Consider the following 22176-nt stretch of genomic DNA (forward strand, 5'->3'; position numbering starts at 1 on the left):
TTAATTAAATTAAATAATAATGATTAAGCTGAGTAAGAAGGAAGAAAGATCTCCTAATTAATCATCTCCCAATTGGATGCATGACAGTAGCATTTGGCCCACGTTCCGGAGTAGGCTCCATCCTCCATAACATGCACATGAGCTGCCAACCATTTGGTCTCTCTGGGACCGCATCATATTCATCTGCAGTTATTTGGATTCTCATACGTTCGACAGAGAGAGAGAGAGAGAGGGAGAGAGAGAGAGGTTTGCATTGTGATGAGTGTGAACCCATGAGACCTTGCATAGTATTATCTTCTGCTGCTATCCCTCCCCATTGGTTCTGCAAACCCAACACCAACCAAGATAAGTGTTAGGCTAGTCGGTCGCCTTACCGCTTCTGGTGACGGTATACTGTTGATGTATGTATAAATAATGAACGACTGAGTTTAGTATTCATCTATCTCTTTTGAAATACCAAACGTACAATATGTGACATTTGTGTAACAAAAGCCGTCTCCTTATTCTTATACTTCCAACACCTAGAGTAGTACGTAGCAGTGGTAGTCTTATCGCACTTACTGACCTTTTTGTTTCAATTGATTCTTTCGATTGATAAGTGGCCGGTGTTTGGTCCTAAATAGAAATTAGGTTAAATTATAAACATAATCTTTTTCACAAATGTATGTTTTACAATAAGGTAGAATAATTATGTTGACAAAATTGAAGGTTTCAATGTACAATAGATTAATTGGAATGTAGATGATTCTCAGCTGTTGAGGCATTCACTTTATTTGGTGCGGATGTATAATTGATGGACAGTCGTTCATGCACGTGTGTTTGTATGAAGATATGTAAAGCTACCCTCTAGATATGAATAGACATAAGGTCTTTGTAAGTTGGGCTACTAGCTATATAGCGAATTAATTTTATGTTGAAGCCTTAGCTTTATTCATGATATCAAAGTAGGGTGTTTCATGTGTGAAGCCCAACGGCTACACGTGCTTCACATCACTCATTTTATTTTGTCCATGTGCTAGGCTTAAAAATTCGTCACGTGATGAGACGTGTTGGAGTATTAATCCTACATCGAAAAGAAGGAAACTTGCGTGGACAAATAAGATACGCTAATACCCATATTATCAATTAATTTTATAAATTTTATAGTAAAACCCAAACATTTTTCATAATTTTCTTTGGAGTTAACTAAAGCCAGAAGTTTGTGGTGTTGTTAACTCACTACCTAGGAGTGGACATTTGAACCGGTAAATCGGGTCGAGAAAACCACAAGAATCGGGTTTGACATTGTCACATTCTTGTTGCATTTTTTCCCAAATACCGAATGTAATGTGCCATTCTTGTTACAAAAGCCTCTTTATTCTTATCCAATAGAAGTAGTACGTAGTCTTATCTCACATAATGGTCTTTTCTGTAAATGATTCTCTCAGTTTATATATAAGCTTTGTTTGTTTCAAAATACAAATTAGCTAAATCATAAACGTAATGTGTTTATGTTTGGATCTTACTGTACATCATTGATCTGTTTAATTGAGGCTGTTGAATTTTAATATTTTTCTTAAATATTACTATTGCTGATTCGAATTCAATAGAGAAAACCAGGCATTATCCATTGCTGGTTGTTTGTTGGAGATCCATTTGTTGATAAAGACTTACTCAAGTGATGACAAGGATTTTCCAACTTGGCTTGAGTAAAGAAAAGATAAAAGAAGGTACCATCCATTTGTGATATTATCCCTTTGGCCAATTTGATAATTTATTCTTTTTGGCCAATTTGATAGTATTTCCTAATAGAATGCTCAGTGTTCATTAAGATAAAGATGGTTTTGGTTCATCATCAAAAGGCCTTTGGTAGCCACGGTATGGACTTTACAACACGTTCAAGCGTATTAGTCCTATAAATACATAAAACCGTGTAATGAGAAGGGAACCTTCAACTTAACATACAAATATGCCTTGCACAAATCTCGCTCTAGGCGAACACTTCTCACACTCAGAGAACTAACTAACTCACATTTTGAGAAATCATTGACTCTCCACTTTCCTAACTACTTAAAGCTCAATTGATTATCTATCCAAGTCTCAGCTGACGAGGAGTCCTTGATTCTTTAATTGAACGAGGTCACTTTACTAGCTTTCCAACCAAATTAAGTGTTTTATGCTTGGTTACTCCTGGTACATTTTAGAGTTCGGTATTCTGACGGTTGAACAACATTTACCATCAAGACATTTATCTCTTTCAAGTACGAGTATCCTTACAGTTTAACTCCGAAATGATCAGAGCACTTATATTTTCACAAATATAGTCGAGGCGGCCGAACCTGGTGCAAAAGATCATGAACTTCACAGTGACTAACAACCTTTTTGACATCACCACCACATTCATTCTACTAACCGACCGAGTTCGATGGCAAGTTAAGTTTTTAAGGTCAACAATTTCACAAATTGTGCTTTACATTCTAACAAGTTCTACGATCTCAACTTATACTAGACGAAGGCGGACGATCGATTGTTAGTTGTTGCTGCGAGTTTCATTGTGATTGCGGATGTATAATTGACATACAATCGTAACGTGTGTTTGTGGGCAAAGCAACTCTCTAGACATCAAAAGATAAGGTCTTTAGTTTTATTCAGAATTTGAGGTGTCTATATAAGTCACAAAAACCAAGAAACCTCTCGAACTCGTACCTTGGATGCAGTGGATGGGTTCCTATCACATGGTTGTCGCCAAAGGCAACAGAAGAGTACTCGCTATAATACTAAATTAACATGGTCCACTAGACGGTGGCTTTCCACCCTTTTTGTCGATCGTGAGAGTATGATTTGGCCAAATGCACTGTTATTCTCCCAAAGTCGAGGTGAATTTAGTAAACTAATATATAGAAGTTTTTAAAAGTCACTGGTCTGGTAGCGGGTAGAGGCCTATCGCTTAGGGGGGCCTAGGTAATTTTTTATTTTTAATTAATTTTTTATATAATATATAGATAAATATCTACTTATATTTTTTAAAAAATATAACTGTATTGAGATACATTAATTGGAAAATGGAACTATATATAAATTATAAAGTATTAGAATTGAAAACATGGGGAATAAACATATAATGAGTGTTCATCTCAATATTCAACAAGTTTTTTACAATTTATTGAAAAAATAAAATGTAAAATGAAAGTTATCTATTTTCTATCTAAATGAGAGTTACGGTCTAGACGAGCGCCTACGCAGATCTAGACGCTCTTTCTTAGTTTTCAAACGTCTAGTGATCAATCAAAGCGATGACTAGCTGCTTAGCGCCTAGGCAGGCTTAAGCGAAGCTAGGTGGTAATTTTTAAAAGAATGTGATATATAGTTAGTAATGATAGCTACAAGGAAGAAAGAAACAACCCCACTGTACGAAACAAAAAACACTAAGCTACGATGTGTTCTTATCATCTTAAGTTGTCCTACGAATAAGTTATGAAACCTAATATTATGTCGTTGACTTAACCAAGTAGCTAGTAGCTAGTATTGTTCACATCATCACTCCCAAAAGTAACTTGAGGTAAATTAGTTGCAAGATAGCTAGAATACAGATCCGTCAAGGGACATTTTTGTAAGACACATTTTTATTGAAAGCGCTACAAATTTTTATCGAAAATTCAAGTACATCTTGTTGGAGCATCTACCTCTAGAAAGCAGTAAAACGTGGTATTGTTTGCATACATCATGTAAAGCTTTTACATGTTAGGATTTAACAAAGCAAGTATTTTACGTTTTCATCTCTCACACTTCATTGTGATCGAAACTCAAAAGAAAGATGATAATAAGGTCAACTAGTACCCTAATGAATATGATTTTTAATTTTCCGTGTATTGCGTTACGGTTAAAATGCAAGATTTTTCCAATATTAAACTATCATAAGTAGTGTGTGATGTCAGAGATATTACGAGACGAAGAACTTGCTGGTTCTAGTATGAAAATTGTTTTTGAAATTTTGATTTAAAATGATTCAGTCTTCATAGGTGTCGGCGGGTTGGATTGGTTTTTTAGCTTAAAAGACCATTTCTGTCCATTAATGTTGGTAGTCAGTTGAATCAATTATTTTTTCTACGTGTTTAATCTTAAACAAAATTAAAAAAGAGGGTTTGTTTGGGGAAGGCTGTTATTTATTTTTATTAATTTTGAAAAAGTCGCGGTAAAATCCCGGACAACTGTCAACAGCTGGAGTCACTGTCAGTCGCGCTTGCACGCAGCCGTAGCTTATTAAACTCCGGTCACTCACTTCCGCTCGTCTTCTGCCGGAAAACGCCTTTTTTTTTCACTCGATCAATAAAAATTAAAGTTTAAAAAAAAAAAAATAAACACGTTTCTGAATTACCAATCAGCTCTTCAACTTCCATTGGCCACAGCAGCACAGAGCACTGTGTCTCTCTACTTTCTCTCTCTACACACTCTCTCGTATACTTTCTCTCTCTATACAGAGAGAAACACAGCACGAGAGCTCTGTTGGTATTTTTTACCGACGTACACGCGGTTGTGTAGGCGTAGATTCCTTTGCCCCCACTGCGCCATATAATTTTATCAATAAATAAATGCCAAAAAGCTCTCTCTCTCCCCGCTGAAACCGCATTTATACACAGAGAGAGGGCCTATTCCTAACGTTTTCCTCATTTTTATGTGCTGCTTTGGTTTGCCTATATTCACTCCTCCTCCGGGGATCTCAGCCGTCCTCCGCCGCTCTTGCGAGAATTCACCGGCTCAGCTGTCACCGACAAGTTTCTCTCTTTGCTTTGGTATTTATTTCTGCTGAAATTTTAAGCTGTTTTTTGTTTGTAAAGTTGGAAACTTTGCTGTGATGGAATTGATGGGTTTTGAGTATGTTGATTTTGTGCGGATTTTGAGGGCATAAGTGGGTAATTTGTGGATTTTGGGCAGATGGGCAGATGGGCTGCTGTTGTTTTAGCCCAGTGCATACGTGGTCTACAGTGTACTGCTTTTGGATTTCTGGGGAACCTATAGAGAATAATTGCCAGAAAGATATGGTCTTGTAGTGTAAACTTATTGATTTCTGGGTGAAATCGAAGGTTTCATATCTGGGTTTGTTTTAATTCGTTGAATTGGGGATTTATATCTCGTGGAATTGGACTATTGGCGTTATAAAATTCTGGAGTTTTTGTGGAATTTTGATTTATGGAGGCTTTTGGAGGCAGAGCTCGGAATTTCTATGGTACGATGGTGCCGGATTTGAAGGGGGCTGGGAAAAAGAGTTTGGAATGGGATTTGAATGATTGGAAATGGGATGGTGATCTTTTTACTGCTAGTCCTTTGAATGCTGTACCATCTGATTGTAGGAGCAGTCAGTTGTTTCCGCTTGGGCTGCCGGAAACTCCCTCCACTGCTGGTTTGTCCACCAGTTCTTCTTCTGGTTCGGACGGTATCTGTCCAGGGAATGAGAAAGGTAAAAGAGAGCTGGAGAAAAGAAGAAGGGCTAGTTTTGCAGAAAATGAAGGGCTAACTGATGAAGTTGGGTCTCTTAATCTCAAGCTTGGCGGGCAAGCTTACCCAATCATGGAAGGAGAGGTACAAAATGGGAAGAAGACGAAGATAGTTGGGACTACTTTAAACCGAGCAGTTTGTCAGGTGGAGGACTGTAAGGCTGATCTTAGCAGTGCCAAGGATTACCACCGACGACATAAGGTCTGTGATATGCATTCTAAGGCAACTAAAGCGGTGGTGGGAAATGTTTTGCAGCGGTTCTGTCAGCAGTGTAGCAGGTTAGTTCAATTCTATGGTTGTCCTTGTATGGTGAGAAATATTTCAAAATTTTCTTCAGTTAAGTTCTATGTCGTTTATTCGTTGCTTTCTTATAGACATTGTTTCTAGAAGATGAAATACAGAGTTTGATTTGTAAGTTTTAAAAAAATTATTTGTTGCTCTCATGATTTGGGTCCATAGTTGTTCATCACTGTGTTCGGTATAGTCGAATTTTGCAGAACTTTTTTGTTGAATTTGCAATGTGGTTATACTCATGGGCAGGTTTCATGGCCTTCAAGAGTTTGATGAAGGAAAGAGAAGTTGTCGTAGACGTTTGGCAGGCCACAATAGGAGGAGAAGAAAAACACATCCTGATACTGTAGTTAATGGAGGCTCATTGAATGATGAAGGAGGAAGCAGTTATCTATTGATTAGTTTGCTGAGAATACTCTCCAACATGCACTGTAAATCTTTGTGTTATTGCACATTCAATTTTTGGCTGCTTTGCCGGACATTAAATTGATATGTTAAGTGTATGTTAAGTGGTTACCGGATTGTGTGTTGATTGCCATAGACTGATGTCAAAGTTCTTGTGGTCTTTTGCTCTTAGGTTTTGTCATTATTTGATTGAGGCTTGTAGCAAAATGATTATGTCAATAAACATATAATAACTTCACTCGTAAATTTTTATTTGTAAACATACAACATATTACTTGATGAGTCCTTAACTGCTTAAGGTGCTCTATTTTTGTGTATAAATGACAAAGTGCTAGTTTCTCTGAATTTAATTTGATGAAAATTTGAATATTGATGCTTACGCATGAAAAGTTTTCAGTTTTTCAGAGGTTGATTTGATAGAAAGTTAGAATTTTGTGCAGACCTTCATGTCGAAAAATATTTCAATTTTTATAATCCAGATTACACCTTGTGTGCTTGAATTTCATCCCTTGAACCCTTGTTTTTTGCACTTTCTTTCTCTGATTGTTGGACTGTCCATATTTCACATTCTAGGATGCATGAAGGAAGGGCCTATTAAAGGGAATTCTAATTAGAAATTGTTATTTAGGAAATTATGTCTCAGTGATCATGTTATTATAATATTTATTTGATTATGTTTGTGTTTGTTTTTCTTCTCATAAGTGTCTTACTCAACTCCACTTTTGATGCCTAAAATGCAGCTAATAGTTCAGATCAAACAAAGGATCAGGATTTGCTATCTCATCTTTTGAAGAATCTAGCCAATCTTTCTGGTACAGTTGATGGAAGAAACATGTCTGCATTGCTTACGGCATCTCAAGGTTTAATAAATGGCGGGGCATCAATTCAGACTGCACAAAAGGTCCCAGATACAGTTTCCAACGGCTGTGAACCAAGTAAGCCTTCTGTTTCAGCCTCTAAAATGGATGACTATGTTAATGGTGAGGACCCTTCAAGACCTATACGACAGTGTTCTACGGTACCTGCATCAGATTTCAGGAGAATATCTTCAGTTGATGCAGATCATGGAGGTCTACAAATTGTTTCAGGTCTAAATGCCACGAAGCCATTTCCTTCAAGAGACAGTGTTCCATCCACATCAGTTGCACCAGAACCTACAATGGGGAGGATGCAGTTAAATGGCATTGATTTAAATAATACATATGACGATTCCCAGGACTATTTGGACAACCTAGGGAATTCGCATGCCCCTGTAAATTCAGGGACAGTGGCTCATGGTTTTCCCTTATGGATGCGTCAGGATTCGCAAAAGTCTAGCCCACCTCAGACAAGTGGGACTTCATGCTCAACTTCATCAAGTTCTAGTGGAGATGCTCAGGTATATTCTTGTTGTACTTGCATCTCGTTCCTCGTTATTGCTTGGTATATTAATGCTTGTATATGCCATAACCTGTCCTTTTCTGTTGGATAAAAGAATAGCTTTGTTCTCACTTTAATTTGGCATTTAGGTGACAATGCTTTGCATTCGACTTGTCCGTTTGTCTAGCCAATTGATTGAAAAAACATGAAGTACTCGGCATACCTAATAAATACTTCTGTTGTGACGTAAGAGTCAAGATGGATTCTCTTCTTTTGTATAGTGCTTTGTATGTATAAATGTGTGCGTATGTTTATGCTTGATAAGGTTTATAGAGTTGTAGTTAAACTACAGGAGGTTGCAGGCTATATCAGTTAGAGTTGAGTATTTTTTAAATATTTTTTATTATGAAGGCCAGTGTGTAAAATGTTACTGCACTGTTACGTCTCTTAACCACTCTTTTTCTGCCGTGTTTCAGAGTCGCACGGACCGTATTGTTTTTAAACTCTTTGGAAAAGATCCAAATGATCTTCCATTTGTTCTACGAGCACAGGTAATATTTGGTGCCTTGATTTAATTCTTCACAATGTAACTTGTGTTTCCTTGCACATACAACAATTTTATGAAATATTTTGAATATCCAGATTCTCGACTGGTTGTCCCACAGTCCTACTGACATTGAAAGCTACATAAGGCCGGGATGTATCATTTTGACAGTTTACCTCCGTCTAGAAAAATCCACATGGGAGGAGGTATGTTTCTGTGCTGATGCCAAAATGTTGATTGCTGACCTTGTATCAGGGAGATCTCTTTTCTTGTCCTTAATTGTTATGTTTGCATGCAGCTCTGCTGTAATCTGGGATCCATTATGAAACAACTTTTACATGCTGCCAATGATCCTTTTTGGACAACAGGATGGGTGTATACTAGGGTGCAACATTCTGTAGCATTTACGTACAATGGTTTGTTCTCTCTCTCTCTCTCTCTCTCTCTCTCTCTTAATTATTCATTCATATATTTTCTAGCTCATTTAGTGATTTACCAATAGTTGTGTTATGAAAGAAAAGACATTTTAAATAGTTATGTCTGTCCTGCAGGTCAAGTTGTCTTAGACACACCCTTACCTCTGAAAAGCCATAAAAATTGCAGGATATCATGCATCAAACCAATTGCAGTTTCTTTATCCGAAAGAGCTGAATTTGTAGTAAAGGGGTTTAATCTTTCTCGTGCCACCACAAGGTATCCTTCATCTTTCATTCAAGCTTCATTATGTAGACCACTCCAGTGTCATATGTTATTTCTGAATTAGTAACTATCAGGATAACTGGGAAGGAGGAAAGTACTAAGTCCTAGCTTGTGACAGGTTGCTCTGTGCTCTGGAAGGGAAGTATCTAGTCCAAGAAACTTGTTATGACTTGATGGATGGTGCTGATACAACCTTTGCGAATGATCAGCTACAGTGCCTCAGATTCTCCTGCTCTATACCCAATGTTACTGGCCGAGGACTCATTGAGGTGCTGTTCCATTCTTAATATATCTTTTATATTTCCTTTGAAGTGTGCTTATCATTACTTATTTATTTATTTTTATTTCAGGTTGAAGACCATGGTCTCAGCGGCTGCTTCTTTCCATTTATAGTTGCCGAGCAGGAAGTATGTTCAGAGATTTGTACCCTGGAGGGTGCGATTGAGGTGGCTGAGACTGCAGATAACATCCAGACAGAACCTGAAAAGTTGGAAGCCAAGAACCAAGCGTTGGACTTTGTACATGAATTGGGTTGGCTCCTTCACAGATGTCACACTAAATTTAGACTTGGTCACGGGGATCCCAACTTAGAACTATTTTCTTTTAGACGGTTCAAGTTGCTTATGGAGTTTTCCATGGACCGTGATTGGTGTGCTGTAGTGAAGAAACTCCTGGGCATTCTGCTTGAGGGTACTGTTGACGCTGGAGAACATCCTTCTATTGAGCTTGCGTTATTGGATATGAGCCTCCTCCACGGAGCCGTGCAAAGAAAGTGCAGGCCTATGGTGGAACTCTTGTTAAGATTTGTCCTAGACAAAGGGTGGCAACAAGTTGACGGGGACGGCAGCAACTTCTTATTTAAACCCGATGCAGTTGGGCCCATGGGATTGACTCCTCTTCATGTTGCAGCCAGTACTGATGGATGTGAGAATATATTGGATGCCTTAACTGATGATCCTGGAAAGGTAATTTCTCATTGTCTTCTTTGACAGTTTTCTTTCTAATTGGATGTAAAAATCAGAACAGGTCTGCATCATTATCCATTTTTCTCCGTACGTGTTTGACCGTTTGCTCATACAAATGACTCATGTCAGCTCATTCTGTGTCTCACATGAATGTTGATATTTCAAATCGTTCTATTTTCAAGCATACAAATGTTGATATCTTTGCTTCTTTAGGTGGGAATTGAAGCGTGGAAAAATGCTCGAGACAGTACAGGATTGACACCAAATGATTATGCATGCCTGCGAGGCCGCTACACCTATGTCCAAATTGTCCAGCGGAAAATCAACAAGAAACATGAAAGCGGGCACGTGGTGCTTGATATCCCTGGCGTTATCTTAGACAGCAGCAGCAAGCAGAAACAATTAGATGGGCATAAGTCCTCAAAAGTCTCCATCTTGGAGACCGAAAGGATCGATATGAAAGCAATGCAGGCACATTGCAAGCAATGTGAAATGAAACTAGCATATGGAAACACAAGGTCGTTTGTGTACAGGCCGGCAATGCTGTCAATGGTAGCCATTGCTGCTGTCTGTGTTTGCGTGGCCTTGCTCTTCAAAAGCTCGCCTGAAGTCCTTTATGTCTTCCAGCCCTTCAGGTGGGAACTCTTGGAGTATGGACCGAGCTAAGGCAGTTTACGCGTCTCAAATTTTAGTTACTCTGGCTTTAGGCCGTTTGTGTTAATCATATGTATAAACGGATAACTCAAATTTTAGTTACTCTGGCTTTAGGCCGTTTCTGTTGATCATATGTATAAACCGATAACTCTATAGGGAACATAATGTACCAGTTTTCGTATCCGTTAAGATTTCCACGAGAGGTGTTGCACTGTATGTATTAATGATAGTTCATATAAAGCGTGTATAGGGAAAGATTGACGTAAATAGTACTATTGACCAATTGTTGAGGCAATATATTGCTGCATTACGTCCAAAAACACATACAAACATTGTATTCGATGAGGCGGAAGATTCGGACTTGAAAATTCTTTCGCTTTTAAGTCAGCTTTCTTAAACAGAAGACAATATTTAGTAGCGTGGCCTGACTAATAATTTCTTTCGCTTTTAAGTCAGCTTTCTTAAACAGAAGGCAATATTTAGTAGGGCAGCCTGACTAATAAGTAGGTTAGACTAGTCTTGCTAAATTTTATGCATTGAGAGTTGTATTTACGTAAGACTGGATGGTGACCAAATACATAGAATCACGTTCCTTCATGAGGGGATAAGGCTGTCTCACAAAGGTTGGAGCTTTGTGCTTACTTAGATACATGAATCTTGTTCTTTCGTGAGACAACTTTTCAGGTTATTCAACTCAAATGTTATGAATAAAATTGGGCCAAAATTAGATCAAACAGTTGCTTTTCTCCAAATATTTTTAATTTGGTCAAATGCATGAATCTCGTTCTTTAGTGAGACAACTTTTCATGTTATTCAACTCAAACGTTATGAATAAAATTGGACCAAAATTAGACAATATTTAGTAGGGCAGCCTGACTAATAAGCAGGTTAGACTACTCTTGCTAAACTTTATGCATTGAGAGTTGTATTTACGTAAGACTGGATGGTGACCAAATACATAGAATCACGTTCCTTCATGAGGGGATAAGGCCGTCTCACAAAGGTTGGAGCTTTGTGCTTACTTAGATACATGAATCTCGTTCTTTCGTGAGACAACTTTTCAGGTTATTCAACTCAAATGTTATGAATAAAATTGGGCCAAAATTAGATCAAACAATTGTTTTTCTCCAAATATTTTTAATTTGGTCAAATGCATGAATCTCGTTCTTTAGTGAGACAACTTTTCATGTTATTCAACTCAAACGTTATGAATAAAATTGGACCAAAATTAGATCAAACAGTTGTTTTTCTCTAAATATTTTTAATTTGGTCAAATCCAATCCAAGTCTAATATTAACTAGCAAAAAAAAAGCAGAAAAATGGATTTTACAGGCTAATAAAATAATAGGAAAAGGACTCCAGTCACAGAGACACGTTGACTCATATTTTGACATGAAATTGTTTTCCACTTCAATAAGTCATATTCATGGTCCTTACATAGTGTACACAATTATTACCTTGTTTAATCTTTTTCAATTATTTTGTCGTTTTGAACCTTTTTTTTTTTGGTTTAATTGCCAATAATTCAATCATTAAATCTTGATCTCGAAATGGAACAATTTTCCGGTGTACTAAGATCACGTTCACGTAAAATTACCGTTTCATTTAAATTATATTACGTAGATTTATTAATATAAAGTTTAGGCTAAATCTCACAATAAATTAGTAATAATATGACGAGAATTAGACCTGAAATATGTCACTTATAATAAAATGAAATATCATTAGTTTAAATATTAAAATGATACACCTTGTAACTTGTAACGCTGTTAATTTCTAATCGAAATCAAAAGGAGACGCGTCATCTGAGGCCACCACCTCTCTCCTCTCACCCTCCCCACTGAAACCGAATTTACACAGTAAGAGAACCCTTTTCCTAACCTTTTCCTAATTTTCATGTGCTGATTAGCTTTGTCTCGGGGCCTATATTCTCTCTGCCTCAACTGCGATCTCAGCCACTTCTTCGTCAGCTCTCAGTTCTCAGCTCATCTCCCAACAATTCACCAACCTGCCGGCAAGTTTCTCTCTCTTTACTCTCTCGCTCTCCTCTTTATTTCCACAAAAAAAGATTGGGTCTTTCAGTTCTTTCAGCTCAAGTTTCTTTCCATGGAGTTGAAAGCATTGACTAGGATGTAATTGTGGGCTTGCAAATACGGTATTTTGTACTGACTTGTTGAGAGAAAAACTGGGTAATTGGTGGATTTTGGGTTCTGGGCAGCTGTAGCCTGTAGTTTAGCTCCATTTATATGCTGGTGTGCTGTTCTTGGTTTTCTGGGGTTCTTGGAAAGAACAATTTCCAGAAATTTCTGGGGCTGTGGTGTTATTGACTTTTTGTTTTGGGGTGAAATTTATAGTTTTATCTCTGAGCTGTAGTTGTTGTTATTGTTCAATTGGGTGTTTGTATCTGGTGGAGTTTGACTAGGGGGCATTGTAACATCTCTGGGTTTTTTGTATCTTGATCTATGGAGTCTGAATTCGGAGGAAAGGCTTGTAATTTTCGTGGTGTGATGGTGCCGAATTTGAAGGGGGTTGGGAAAAAGAGTTTGGAATGGGATTTGAATGATTTTAAATGGGATGGTGATCTTTTTACTGCTAGTCCATTAAATTCTACACCATCTGATGGTAGGAGTAGGCAGTTGTTTCCGGCCAGGCCAGAAACTCCGTCGGATGCTGGTTTGTCCAACAGTTCTTCTTCTGGTTCGGATAATATCAGGCCGGGGAATGAGAAAGATCAAAGAGAATTGGAGAAACGGAGAAGGGATGTTTTTGTGGAAAACCGAGAGTTGAATGATGAAGCTGCGTCTCTGAATCTTAAACTTGGCGGGCAAACTTACCCCATTATGGAAGAAGAAGTACAAACCGGGAAGAAAACAAAGACAATTGGGACTACTTCAAACCGTGCAGTTTGTCAGGTGGAGGACTGTAAGGCTGATCTTAGCAATGCCAAGGATTATCACCGGAGGCATAAGGTCTGTGATATGCATTCTAAGGCAACTAAAGCGCTGGTTGGAAGTGTTATGCAGCGGTTCTGTCAACAGTGTAGCAGGTTGGTTCCATCCTATTGTTATTTATTGTTTGGTTGAAACATTTCCCCGATTTTCTTGAATTAACTTGAAATACAGAGTTTGGTTGTGTAAATTTTGTTGTCATGCGTTTGTTGTGCATGGCTGTTCATCAATCTTCTTACGGTATGGTTGAGTTCTGCAGAAGGTTTTTTTTTGTTGAATTAAATGTAACAGGGTTAACACTCGTGGACAGGTTTCATGCTCTTCAAGAGTTTGATGAAGGGAAGAAAAGTTGCCGTAGGCGTTTGGCTGGCCATAATAGGAGGAGAAGAAAAACACATCCTGATACTGCAGTTAATGGAGGCTCTTTAAACAATGAAGGCGGAAGCGGTTATCTATTGATTAGCTTGCTGAGAATACTTTCAAATATGCACTGTAAGTACTTGCCTTATTCATTGTACACTTCTGTCTTAGTGAAACATTGTATCTCAGATTTATTTGAATCCGCATATTATGCCATTTATAAATTGCAGCTAGTAGTTCTGATCAAACAAAGGATCAGGATGTCATATCTCATTTGTTGAGGAGCTTAGCCAATGTTGCTGGTACGGCTGATGGAAGAAACATATCTACATTGCTGCAGGGATCTCAAGGTTTATTTAACAGTGGGACATCTGTCCAGACTGCACGAAGGGTTCTAGATATGAATGCTGGTGTTAATACTGAGGACCCTTTAAGGTCTAAAGGACACTGTTCGATACTACCTGCATCAAGAGACAGTTCTGAATCCAAATCAGTTACACCGGAAGCTACAAGTAGAAGGTTCCAGTTAAATGACATTGATTTAAATAGTACATACGATGATTCACAGGACTATGTAGAGAACCTAGGGAATTCTCATGTTCCTGCAAGTCCAGGCACTGCATCTCTTGGTTTTCCTTCATGGATGCAGCGTGATTCTCATAAATCAAGCCCACCTCAGACAAGTGGGAATTCAGACTTAACTTCTACTCAGTCACCGTCAAGTTCTAGTGGAGAAGCTCAGGTATATCCTTGTAATTGCATCTATTCCATTGCTTGGTAATATAATGCTTAAAAATGCCTTTGTTGTGGATGATGCTCAGCCCACTGTAATTCGTCTTTTTTTTTTTCTTTTTTTCCATGAGACCAGGGATTAATATATCAATTGTCATTAATCATTATACGGCGTATAACTTGTCTTTTGTTTGGATAGTAGAATACCTTTGTTCTATCCTTGAGAGTAGTTAGGCAGTCATGTATTGTGTTCTGAACGTGTCTGTGTATCTTTCCATGGATTGTCAAAATAATGGCGAGGTTAAGTGTGCTCGCTGCTTGGTTATGGGATATATGTAAGAAATGCTTCAATTGTGACTTAAAGTTGAGATCAGTTATCTCTTCCTTCAAACCAATATGGCAGTTTACAAGCGCAACCACACACACAAACATACTTGTTGTGTATACGTCTTCTTGATGCTGTTAATAGAATTGAGGTTAAAGTTACTTGGTGGTTACTGCAGTCCTAATGGAACATGCATTATTTATGTAAAAGGCCAGTATGTAGAATGTATCTGCAATTTTACGTTTCTTGACTGCTCTTTTTCTGCCACATATCAGAGTCACACAGACCGAATTATTTTTAAACTATTTGGAAAAGACCCTAATGAACTTCCACTTGCTCTGCGATCACAGGTACTATATTTCCTTTGATTTTTCTAGTTTTCAAAGTACTTTTCAAAGTATTTTGGTGTTTCATTCCATGGACTCCATGATTTTTATAAATTATTTGAATATCCAGATCCTCGACTGGTTATCTCACAGCCCTACCAACATTGAAAGCTACATAAGGCCGGGCTGTATCATTTTGACAATTTACCTTCGTCTAGAAAAATCCACGTGGGAGGAGGTATTCTCGACTGTGGATGGCAAATCCTTGTATGAGGAAGACTTTTTCTTCAAGTCCTTAATTATGATAGATTTATGTCTTATTATAATTATTTTTGCGTACAGTTCTGTTGTCATCTGGGATCCAGTTTGAAAACACTTCTTGATGCTGCGGATGATCCTTTTTGGAGAACAGGATGGGTGTATACAAGGGTGCAAGATTATGTAGCATTTACATACAATGGTTTGCCTCTCTCTCTCTCTCTCTCTCCCCCTCTCATTTCGTGTGTGCGTACACATTTGTGTATTTAGGGTCTATAGAAGAATCTTGCTGTTTTAGTTTTCCATTATGCTTTATTGATTTTGGTCATGCTTTGTTTTGTTATTTTGTAGTACATAATGAGGATTGACCAAAAACATTAACCTTATATGAGAGAAGCATTTTGATTAGTTATGTCCATCCTGCAGGTGAAGTTGTGTTAGACACACCCTTGCCTCTTAAAAGCAATAAAAGTTGCAGGATATCATGCATCAAACCAATTGCGATCTCCTTATCTGAGAGAGCTGAATTTATAGTAAAAGGCTTTAACCTTTCTAGTTCCACCACAAGGTTCTTTCATATTTCATTCATGCGTCATTACTTTGTTTTCAATATTCCTCTCTAGTTTTATAGGATAACAGAAGAAATACTAAATTCTAGATCTTGAGTCTTGACAGGTTATTCTGTGCTCTAGAAGGGAAGTATCTGGCTCAAGAAACTTGTTATGACTTGTTGGATGATGCGGATAGCACTGTTGAGGATGACGAACAGCAATGCCTTAAATTCTCCTGCTCTATACCAAATGTTACTGGGCGAGGATTCATTGAGGTGCTGTCATATTCCTAATTGTCCCTTTCCCCCTTCCTCCTCTTGTAATGTGCATTTTGAACGAGCCGTATTTTATAAGTCCGGAATTTGTTTATAAATCTTTCTTATGAATACTGAGTATAGATTTGTTTCTAGACAGCGCCTTAACTGAAATCCACGGTTCTCATTTTATTGGTCAAATTTATGTCAGGTTGAAGATCATGGTCTCAGCAGTAGCTTCTTTCCATTTATAGTTGCAGAGCAGGAAGTATGCTCTGAGATTTGTATGCTGGAAGATGTGATTGAGGTGTCCGAGACTGATGATGATATCCAATCTGGACCTGAAAAAGTGGAAGCTAAGAACCAAGCCTTGGACTTTATACATGAATTGGGTTGGCTCCTACATAGAAGTCGCGTTAAGTTTAGACTGGGTCAATTGGATCCCAATCTAGATACATTTCCCTTTAGACGGTTCAGATTGCTCATGGAGTTCTCCATTGACCATGATTGGTGTGCTGTGGTGAAGAAACTCTTGGGCATTCTGTTTGATGGTACTGTCGACGCTGGAGAGCATCCTTCCCTTGAGTCTGCACTACTGGATATGGGCCTCCTCCACAGAGCTGTGCGAATCAATAGCAGACGTATGGTGGAATTCTTGTTAAGATTTGTCCCAGGTTTAACAGGATCTGAGCAGAAGGAACAAGTTGACAGGGACGGCAACAGTTTCTTGTTTAAACCTGATGTTGTTGGGCCCATGGGGTTGACTCCTCTTCATATTGCCGCCAGTACTGATGGCTGTGAGCAAGTATTGGATGCCTTAACTGATGATCCTGGAAAGGTAATATCTCCGTTTTTTGAATTGCAACATAATATTTTTTCTTCTAATTCTATGTAGAAATCACTTTGCGCTGGCTACAACCTCCATCCCATCTCCATACCCATTTGACCTCTTGCGCCTACAGTTGACCTGTGTCTGTTCTCATACTGTTTCACACACATGTTTTGATGATTTTAACTCATTCTAATTTCCAGCATGTCAGGTTGCTCACGGATTTTAGATCTGTAATCATGTCTTCTTTGACTTTGAGCTCTCTCTTTAGCTTTTCCACTGTCTTCTGCCTAAACAAAATACACTGATTCCAGTTATTGAGTTGTATTTCAAATTTTCAATTAACCAATCCTAGACAAATTATGCAGTCTTGTATTTTCTTTGGCTTGCGAAACATATGAAACATAAATCACCGTAGAAAAGTTAAATGCGCCATTCAAATTGGTAAAGAAAGCAGCACCCCACATCTAAAGGCATGCTAACTCTTTCACAGCTGAAAGCGGCACCCAAATTCTACATTCAACTTGAAATCAAATAGGACTGCTGTTAAAAATTTTGACGATAAATGAATTATGATTCTTTTCATCGTTCTAGTTTCAACTTTCAAGCATGTGTTTAGGACTGCTGTCATGAAATTTCTTTAGTGTCAGATAATCCATTCATCAAGTTGATATGGGCGTTTTTTTCTTTAGGTGGGAATTAAAGCATGGAAAAACACTCGAGACAGCACAGGATTGACACCATATGATTATGCATGCCTTCGAAGCCGCTACTCCTATGTCCATATAGTCCAGCGGAAAATCAGCAATACACTGGAAAGCGGGCATGTGGTGCTTGACATCCCTGGCCTCACGTTAGACAGAAATGGAAAGCAGAAGCAATCGGATGCGCATAAATCATCAAGAGTAGCCAGCTTGGAAACTGAAAGGAATGATATAAAAGCAATCTTACGACACTGCAGGTTATGTGAACAGAAACCAGCTTATAGCACCACACGGTCACTTGTATACAGGCCGGCAATGCTGTCATTGGTGGCTGTCGCTGCTGTCTGCGTTTGCGTGGCCTTGCTCTTTAAAAGCAATCCGGAAGTTGTTTTCGTGTTGGAGCCATTCCGGTGGGAACACTTGAAGTTTGGTTCAAGCTAAGGTTCTAGTTTACGTGTATTAATTTATAGTGACTCTGGTTATACATGGACCCTTTCTTTTCACGTGGATAGGAGTATATTTTCTATCTGATTTTTATATGTATATCTAGGGCCACTCAAGCCAACACGACTCTTCGCTTTGCGATGGTCGGAACGTCTATCGTATCTGTATTTGTATACCTAAGCTTCCAAAATAAACATGGGCTGTTATGGATTTTGGTCCACCAGGTTTGATTGTATTTGTATTTGTATAACAGTGTTACAAACTGGATGACACATAGTTTCTCTGTTTGATATTTCTTTTTTTTTTCAAAATAAACATTTGGCACGAGGTGATTCGGTGTTCGATTATTAGTGCGTTTACTGTATAAATTAAATTTTAATTTTAGAAAATTCAGCATTTTTGTTGGTTATATTGGAGGAAATCGAACTTTGGTCTACTCTAATTCTAACTTATTACCATACCCTCCTCCATTATTTGAGCTCATATAAGCATAAGCACACTAAACAAGGTTAAGTATAGAAGAATTTGGGAATTGAGAATTATTGTTTGAGCATTATTTCATGTTTAGTGCAAATTGAGGTTGAATTATTTTCTAATTTTATTAGTTTAATCATTTAGATGAATTTGTTCATGCTTCCATATGAAATCATTATTTTATTAAAATAATTTATTAATAGTTCTAGAAAAACTTAAATGGAGGTGCTCACGTCATTCGTCACGCATTCACATTCACATTTACATTCACATTCGTTACACGTTTCTTATAAAAATATAAGACTTTTTCAAATGAACAGCTCTCATTGCATTTGGATAATATCCGACTTTACATAAGTACAAGTATCAATGCACACGATTCCAACCAGTACCATAATTATTATCTTATTTGAATTACTTACCCCGAATCAGACCTGAAAAAGTGTAATTCATTCAAATTTTCTTTTCTGAAATTCAAGAAAAAAAAAATTAATAAAATTTGAGGATAAGAAAATAAAGGGTAAAGAGGTCATTTGCATGCCCTGCCTTCAATCCACCTCACTACTCACTACCCTGTCACTGCTCTAACAATTTTGCAGGCCATGGCTTCTTCAATCTCTCTCTCCTTTTCTTCCTCTCTCCTCCCTCATCCTCTTCCTCTCAACAAAAACTCCACCGCCGCCGCCTCCCAGAAACCCCAATACCCCAACTTTAAGCTGCTCCTCCGCGCATTCGCCACCCCAGCTGTAAGCCGTCGCTCCACTCCATTTCCGTCGTCCGACACCAGAAAGAGGCACTGGAAGAAAGGTGAATACCCAGGCGTCTCGGAGACGTCGGCTCCGGCGAATTACAGAAAAACCCCTGGTCGTTCCACTTCATCTCCGTCTTCCGACACCAGAAAGAAGCACTGGAAGCGAGGTGAGTTCCCGGGCGTCTCGGAGACGTCGACTCCGGCGACTTACAGAAAAGCCTCCGCTCGTTCTGCTTCATATCCGTCTTCCGACAACAGAAAGAAGCACTGGAAGCAAGGGGAGTTCCCGGGGGTCTCGGAGACGTCGATTCCGGCTATTTATATAAAACCCCCTTTGAAAAATGTGAAGAAGAAGCTGGACCGGAAGAACAATGCCAAGGCGTGGGTCAACACCGTCACGGAGGCCCTGTCAGACGCCATTGACAAGAAGCAGTGGCTCCAAGCTCTTGAGGTTTTTGCCCTTAATCTAAACAAAAATTAACAAATTTTTCATCTTTTTTCTTCTGTGTTTTTAGTTTGGTGAATGTAAATTGATGCAAAATTTTAAAAAATGGTATTTTTATGCTTACCAATTTAGTTTCTTGAACCATGTTCTTGAAAAATGTGATCTTTTTAGCTGAATGATTTTAGTGGAATTATAATTAATTGGGTGTTTTTGTTTGGAAAATGTATGATGAAATTGGGTACTATTACGTTCAGGTGTTTGACATGCTTAGAGAACAACCATTTTATCAACCGAAAGAAGGGACTTACATGAAACTCATTGGTATGCTTGGAAGGTGCGGCCAACCCAATCGTGCCCGCCAGCTTTTCGATACAATGGTTGAAGAGGGCTGTGAACCAACTCTTGAACTTTACACAGCCTTGCTCGCAGCTTATTGCCGGAACAATCTGATTGACGAGGCATTTTCTGTTCTTAACCTGATGAAGACTCTCCCGCAATGCCAGCCTGACGTTTTTACTTACAGTACCTTGATAAAGGTTTGCATTGATCATTTGAAGTTTGATTTAGTTGAGTCCTTGTATGAGGAAATGGCCGAGCGGTTAATAACTCCGAATACAGTCACCCAAAACATAGTGTTGAGTGGATATGGTAAGGCCGGGAAGTATGACCAGATGGAAAAAGTGTTGTCCGGGATGCTGGAGGGTACAAGTTGCAAGCCTGATGTCTGGACAATGAATGTTATCCTTAGTGTGTTTGGAAACAAGGGTCAGATAGATATGATGGAGAGATGGTATGAGAAATTCCGTGATTTTGGGATTGAGCCGGAAACTCGCACTTTGAACATTCTGATTGGTGCTTACGGGAAGAAAAGGCTGTATGATAAGATGTCAACTGTGATGGAGTACATGCGCAAGCTTCAATTCCCATGGACAACTGCAACTTACAACAATGTGATAGAGGCTTTTGCGGACGTAGGAGATGCAAAAAACATGGAATACACATTTGAACAGATGCGTGCTGAGGGCATGAAAGCAGACACCAAAACATTCTGCTGCCTTATTAATGGGTATGCCAATGCAGGCCTCTTCCATAAGGTGGTTAGCTGCGTTCAGTTGGCTGGAAAGTTTGAGATACCTGAGAATACCGCATTTTACAATGCGGTGATAGCTGCATGTGCAAGGGCAGAGGATTTGATGGAGATGGAAAGAGTTTTCAACCGGATGAAAGAGAAGCAATGTCAACCGGATTCCACAACATACTCTGTCATGGTTGAGGCATATAGTAAGGAAGGTATGAACGACAAGATCTACTACTTGAAGCAGGAGATTGGTGCTGATGGTAATCAAAGTGATCAGATTAGTGTCGAAGAAAATCAAAGTGATCAGATTAGTGCCGAAGACAATCAGAGTGATCAGATTAGTGCTGAAGACAATCAGAGTGATCAGATTAGTGATGAAGGCAATCAAAGTGATCAGGGTAGCTTTGAAGATAATCAAAGTGATCAGGCTTCTGGAGCTGAGTCTGGCGGTGTTGTCTAGTTGAGATCTTTGGAGGCAACAGTATGCTCCAAAAATCCCTAATCTCACAGGGCAACTCCATTCCCCGCAGTTCTTCTAAGGCAGCAGCAAACTCTTATTGTGAAATTGCCGATCGATCAGGTAATCAAACATTTCCATTCTCGGATGGGTGTTAGCAATGCTGCTTCCTCCAATTTTATGTTTCTGGTGAAGGACTGTATGGATTGATCTGATAGACTGGTAACCCGGGTGAAACTTTATGGAAAATGATTGTACATACAGAGTTGATAAGTGTCTCTCTCCAAACTTGATGCGATCTCTGAACTAGCATGCAAAATTGTACGACGATTTGTAAGAGTGTTTAACTGTGTTCAACAGAGGAATTGCTTTTTGTTATTGCCTGAAATGTTTTGAATGTAACTTCACGTATATATTGTCTGCAGCAGCTGCTGGACAATCATAGAAGGTCGTCTGTAAACACGTTGTTTTTGAAAATTTATTGCTCTTTTCGTTACATTTTGTGCTGCTGTTGTTCGACTGTGTTGGCACTTGAGGCAGACAATTGATCTGCAATTATCCCAAAATGTAAGGGTCCAGCTCAACAAAACCCAGGGGTAATTTGATCAAAGATGTAAGTTTTGTTATATTGACTTTTAAGTAGCATTGGTAGTGTAATAAACAATATCAGTAACGTTGAATAATAATAAATTTTACTTGGATGCCGGCGTGTGTAGTAAAGAATATGTCCAAAGTGGTTTGGACAACGACATGATGGTGCGTTAACTAATATGATCTTATCACGTGATGAGAGAGATAAAGGAGAGATGAATGTATTTGTGACCTGGAGGTTATTCTACACGTAAACTTGT

At 38.6% G+C, this 22176-nt stretch overlaps 3 protein-coding genes across 6 annotated transcripts; all 3 read left to right on the forward strand.

The window, feature by feature from the left end:
* The first annotated feature begins 4409 nt into the window (after nt 1-4409).
* On the forward strand, nt 4410-10605 carry LOC126595636 (squamosa promoter-binding-like protein 1). 3 transcript variants are annotated; one of them, XM_050261926.1, is made up of 11 exons: nt 4410-5750; nt 6013-6194; nt 6909-7103; nt 7200-7546; nt 8004-8078; nt 8170-8277; nt 8370-8487; nt 8623-8764; nt 8889-9039; nt 9121-9735; nt 9949-10605. In XM_050261926.1, exons 1-11 carry the CDS (start codon nt 5167-5169, stop codon nt 10399-10401), a joined length of 2970 nt encoding a protein of 989 aa, XP_050117883.1. In that variant the 5' UTR covers nt 4410-5166; the 3' UTR covers nt 10402-10605. The 3 variants fall into 3 exon arrangements, with proteins under 3 accessions (XP_050117883.1, XP_050117884.1, XP_050117882.1); XM_050261927.1 differs by having other exon boundaries at nt 4411-5750; nt 7257-7546; XM_050261925.1 differs by having other exon boundaries at nt 4411-5750; nt 6909-7546.
* Nucleotides 10606-12205: 1600 nt separating this feature from the next.
* On the forward strand, nt 12206-18467 carry LOC126595637 (squamosa promoter-binding-like protein 1). Of its 2 annotated transcripts, none has more exons than XM_050261929.1 (10): nt 12206-13435; nt 13648-13829; nt 13928-14439; nt 15030-15104; nt 15211-15347; nt 15446-15540; nt 15765-15906; nt 16014-16164; nt 16355-16981; nt 17665-18467. In XM_050261929.1, exons 1-10 carry the CDS (start codon nt 12852-12854, stop codon nt 18115-18117), a joined length of 2958 nt encoding a protein of 985 aa, XP_050117886.1. In that variant the 5' UTR covers nt 12206-12851; the 3' UTR covers nt 18118-18467. The 2 variants fall into 2 exon arrangements, with proteins under 2 accessions (XP_050117886.1, XP_050117887.1); XM_050261930.1 differs by having other exon boundaries at nt 15211-15318; nt 15423-15540.
* Nucleotides 18468-19150: 683 nt separating this feature from the next.
* LOC126597506 (pentatricopeptide repeat-containing protein At3g06430, chloroplastic-like) lies at nt 19151-21821 on the forward strand. Its single transcript, XM_050264299.1, has 2 exons — nt 19151-19796; nt 20045-21821. Exons 1-2 carry the CDS (start codon nt 19197-19199, stop codon nt 21326-21328), a joined length of 1884 nt encoding a protein of 627 aa, XP_050120256.1. The 5' UTR covers nt 19151-19196; the 3' UTR covers nt 21329-21821.
* The last annotated feature ends 355 nt before the right edge of the window (nt 21822-22176 follow it).

This window comes from Malus sylvestris, chromosome 13, assembly GCF_916048215.2.
Source record: "Malus sylvestris chromosome 13, drMalSylv7.2, whole genome shotgun sequence".
NCBI lineage: Eukaryota > Viridiplantae > Streptophyta > Magnoliopsida > Rosales > Rosaceae > Malus > Malus sylvestris.

Bases quoted from the DNA above. Each gene is read 5' to 3' on its own strand.
- LOC126597506 (XM_050264299.1), top strand. From the start codon at position 19,197: ATGGCTTCTTCAATCTCTCTCTCCTTTTCTTCCTCTCTCCTCCCTCAT. The intron at 19,797-20,044 runs GTTTTTGCCCTT...TATTACGTTCAG, and splicing joins AGTGGCTCCAAGCTCTTGAG to GTGTTTGACATGCTTAGAGA.
- LOC126595636 (XM_050261925.1), top strand. From the start codon at position 5,167: ATGGAGGCTTTTGGAGGCAGAGCTCGGAATTTCTATGGTACGATGGTG. The intron at 8,765-8,888 runs GTATCCTTCATC...AGCTTGTGACAG, and splicing joins CTTTCTCGTGCCACCACAAG to GTTGCTCTGTGCTCTGGAAG. The intron at 9,736-9,948 runs GTAATTTCTCAT...TTGCTTCTTTAG, and splicing joins TAACTGATGATCCTGGAAAG to GTGGGAATTGAAGCGTGGAA.
- LOC126595637 (XM_050261929.1), top strand. From the start codon at position 12,852: ATGGAGTCTGAATTCGGAGGAAAGGCTTGTAATTTTCGTGGTGTGATG. The intron at 15,105-15,210 runs GTACTATATTTC...TTGAATATCCAG, and splicing joins CACTTGCTCTGCGATCACAG to ATCCTCGACTGGTTATCTCA. The intron at 16,982-17,664 runs GTAATATCTCCG...TTTTTTCTTTAG, and splicing joins TAACTGATGATCCTGGAAAG to GTGGGAATTAAAGCATGGAA.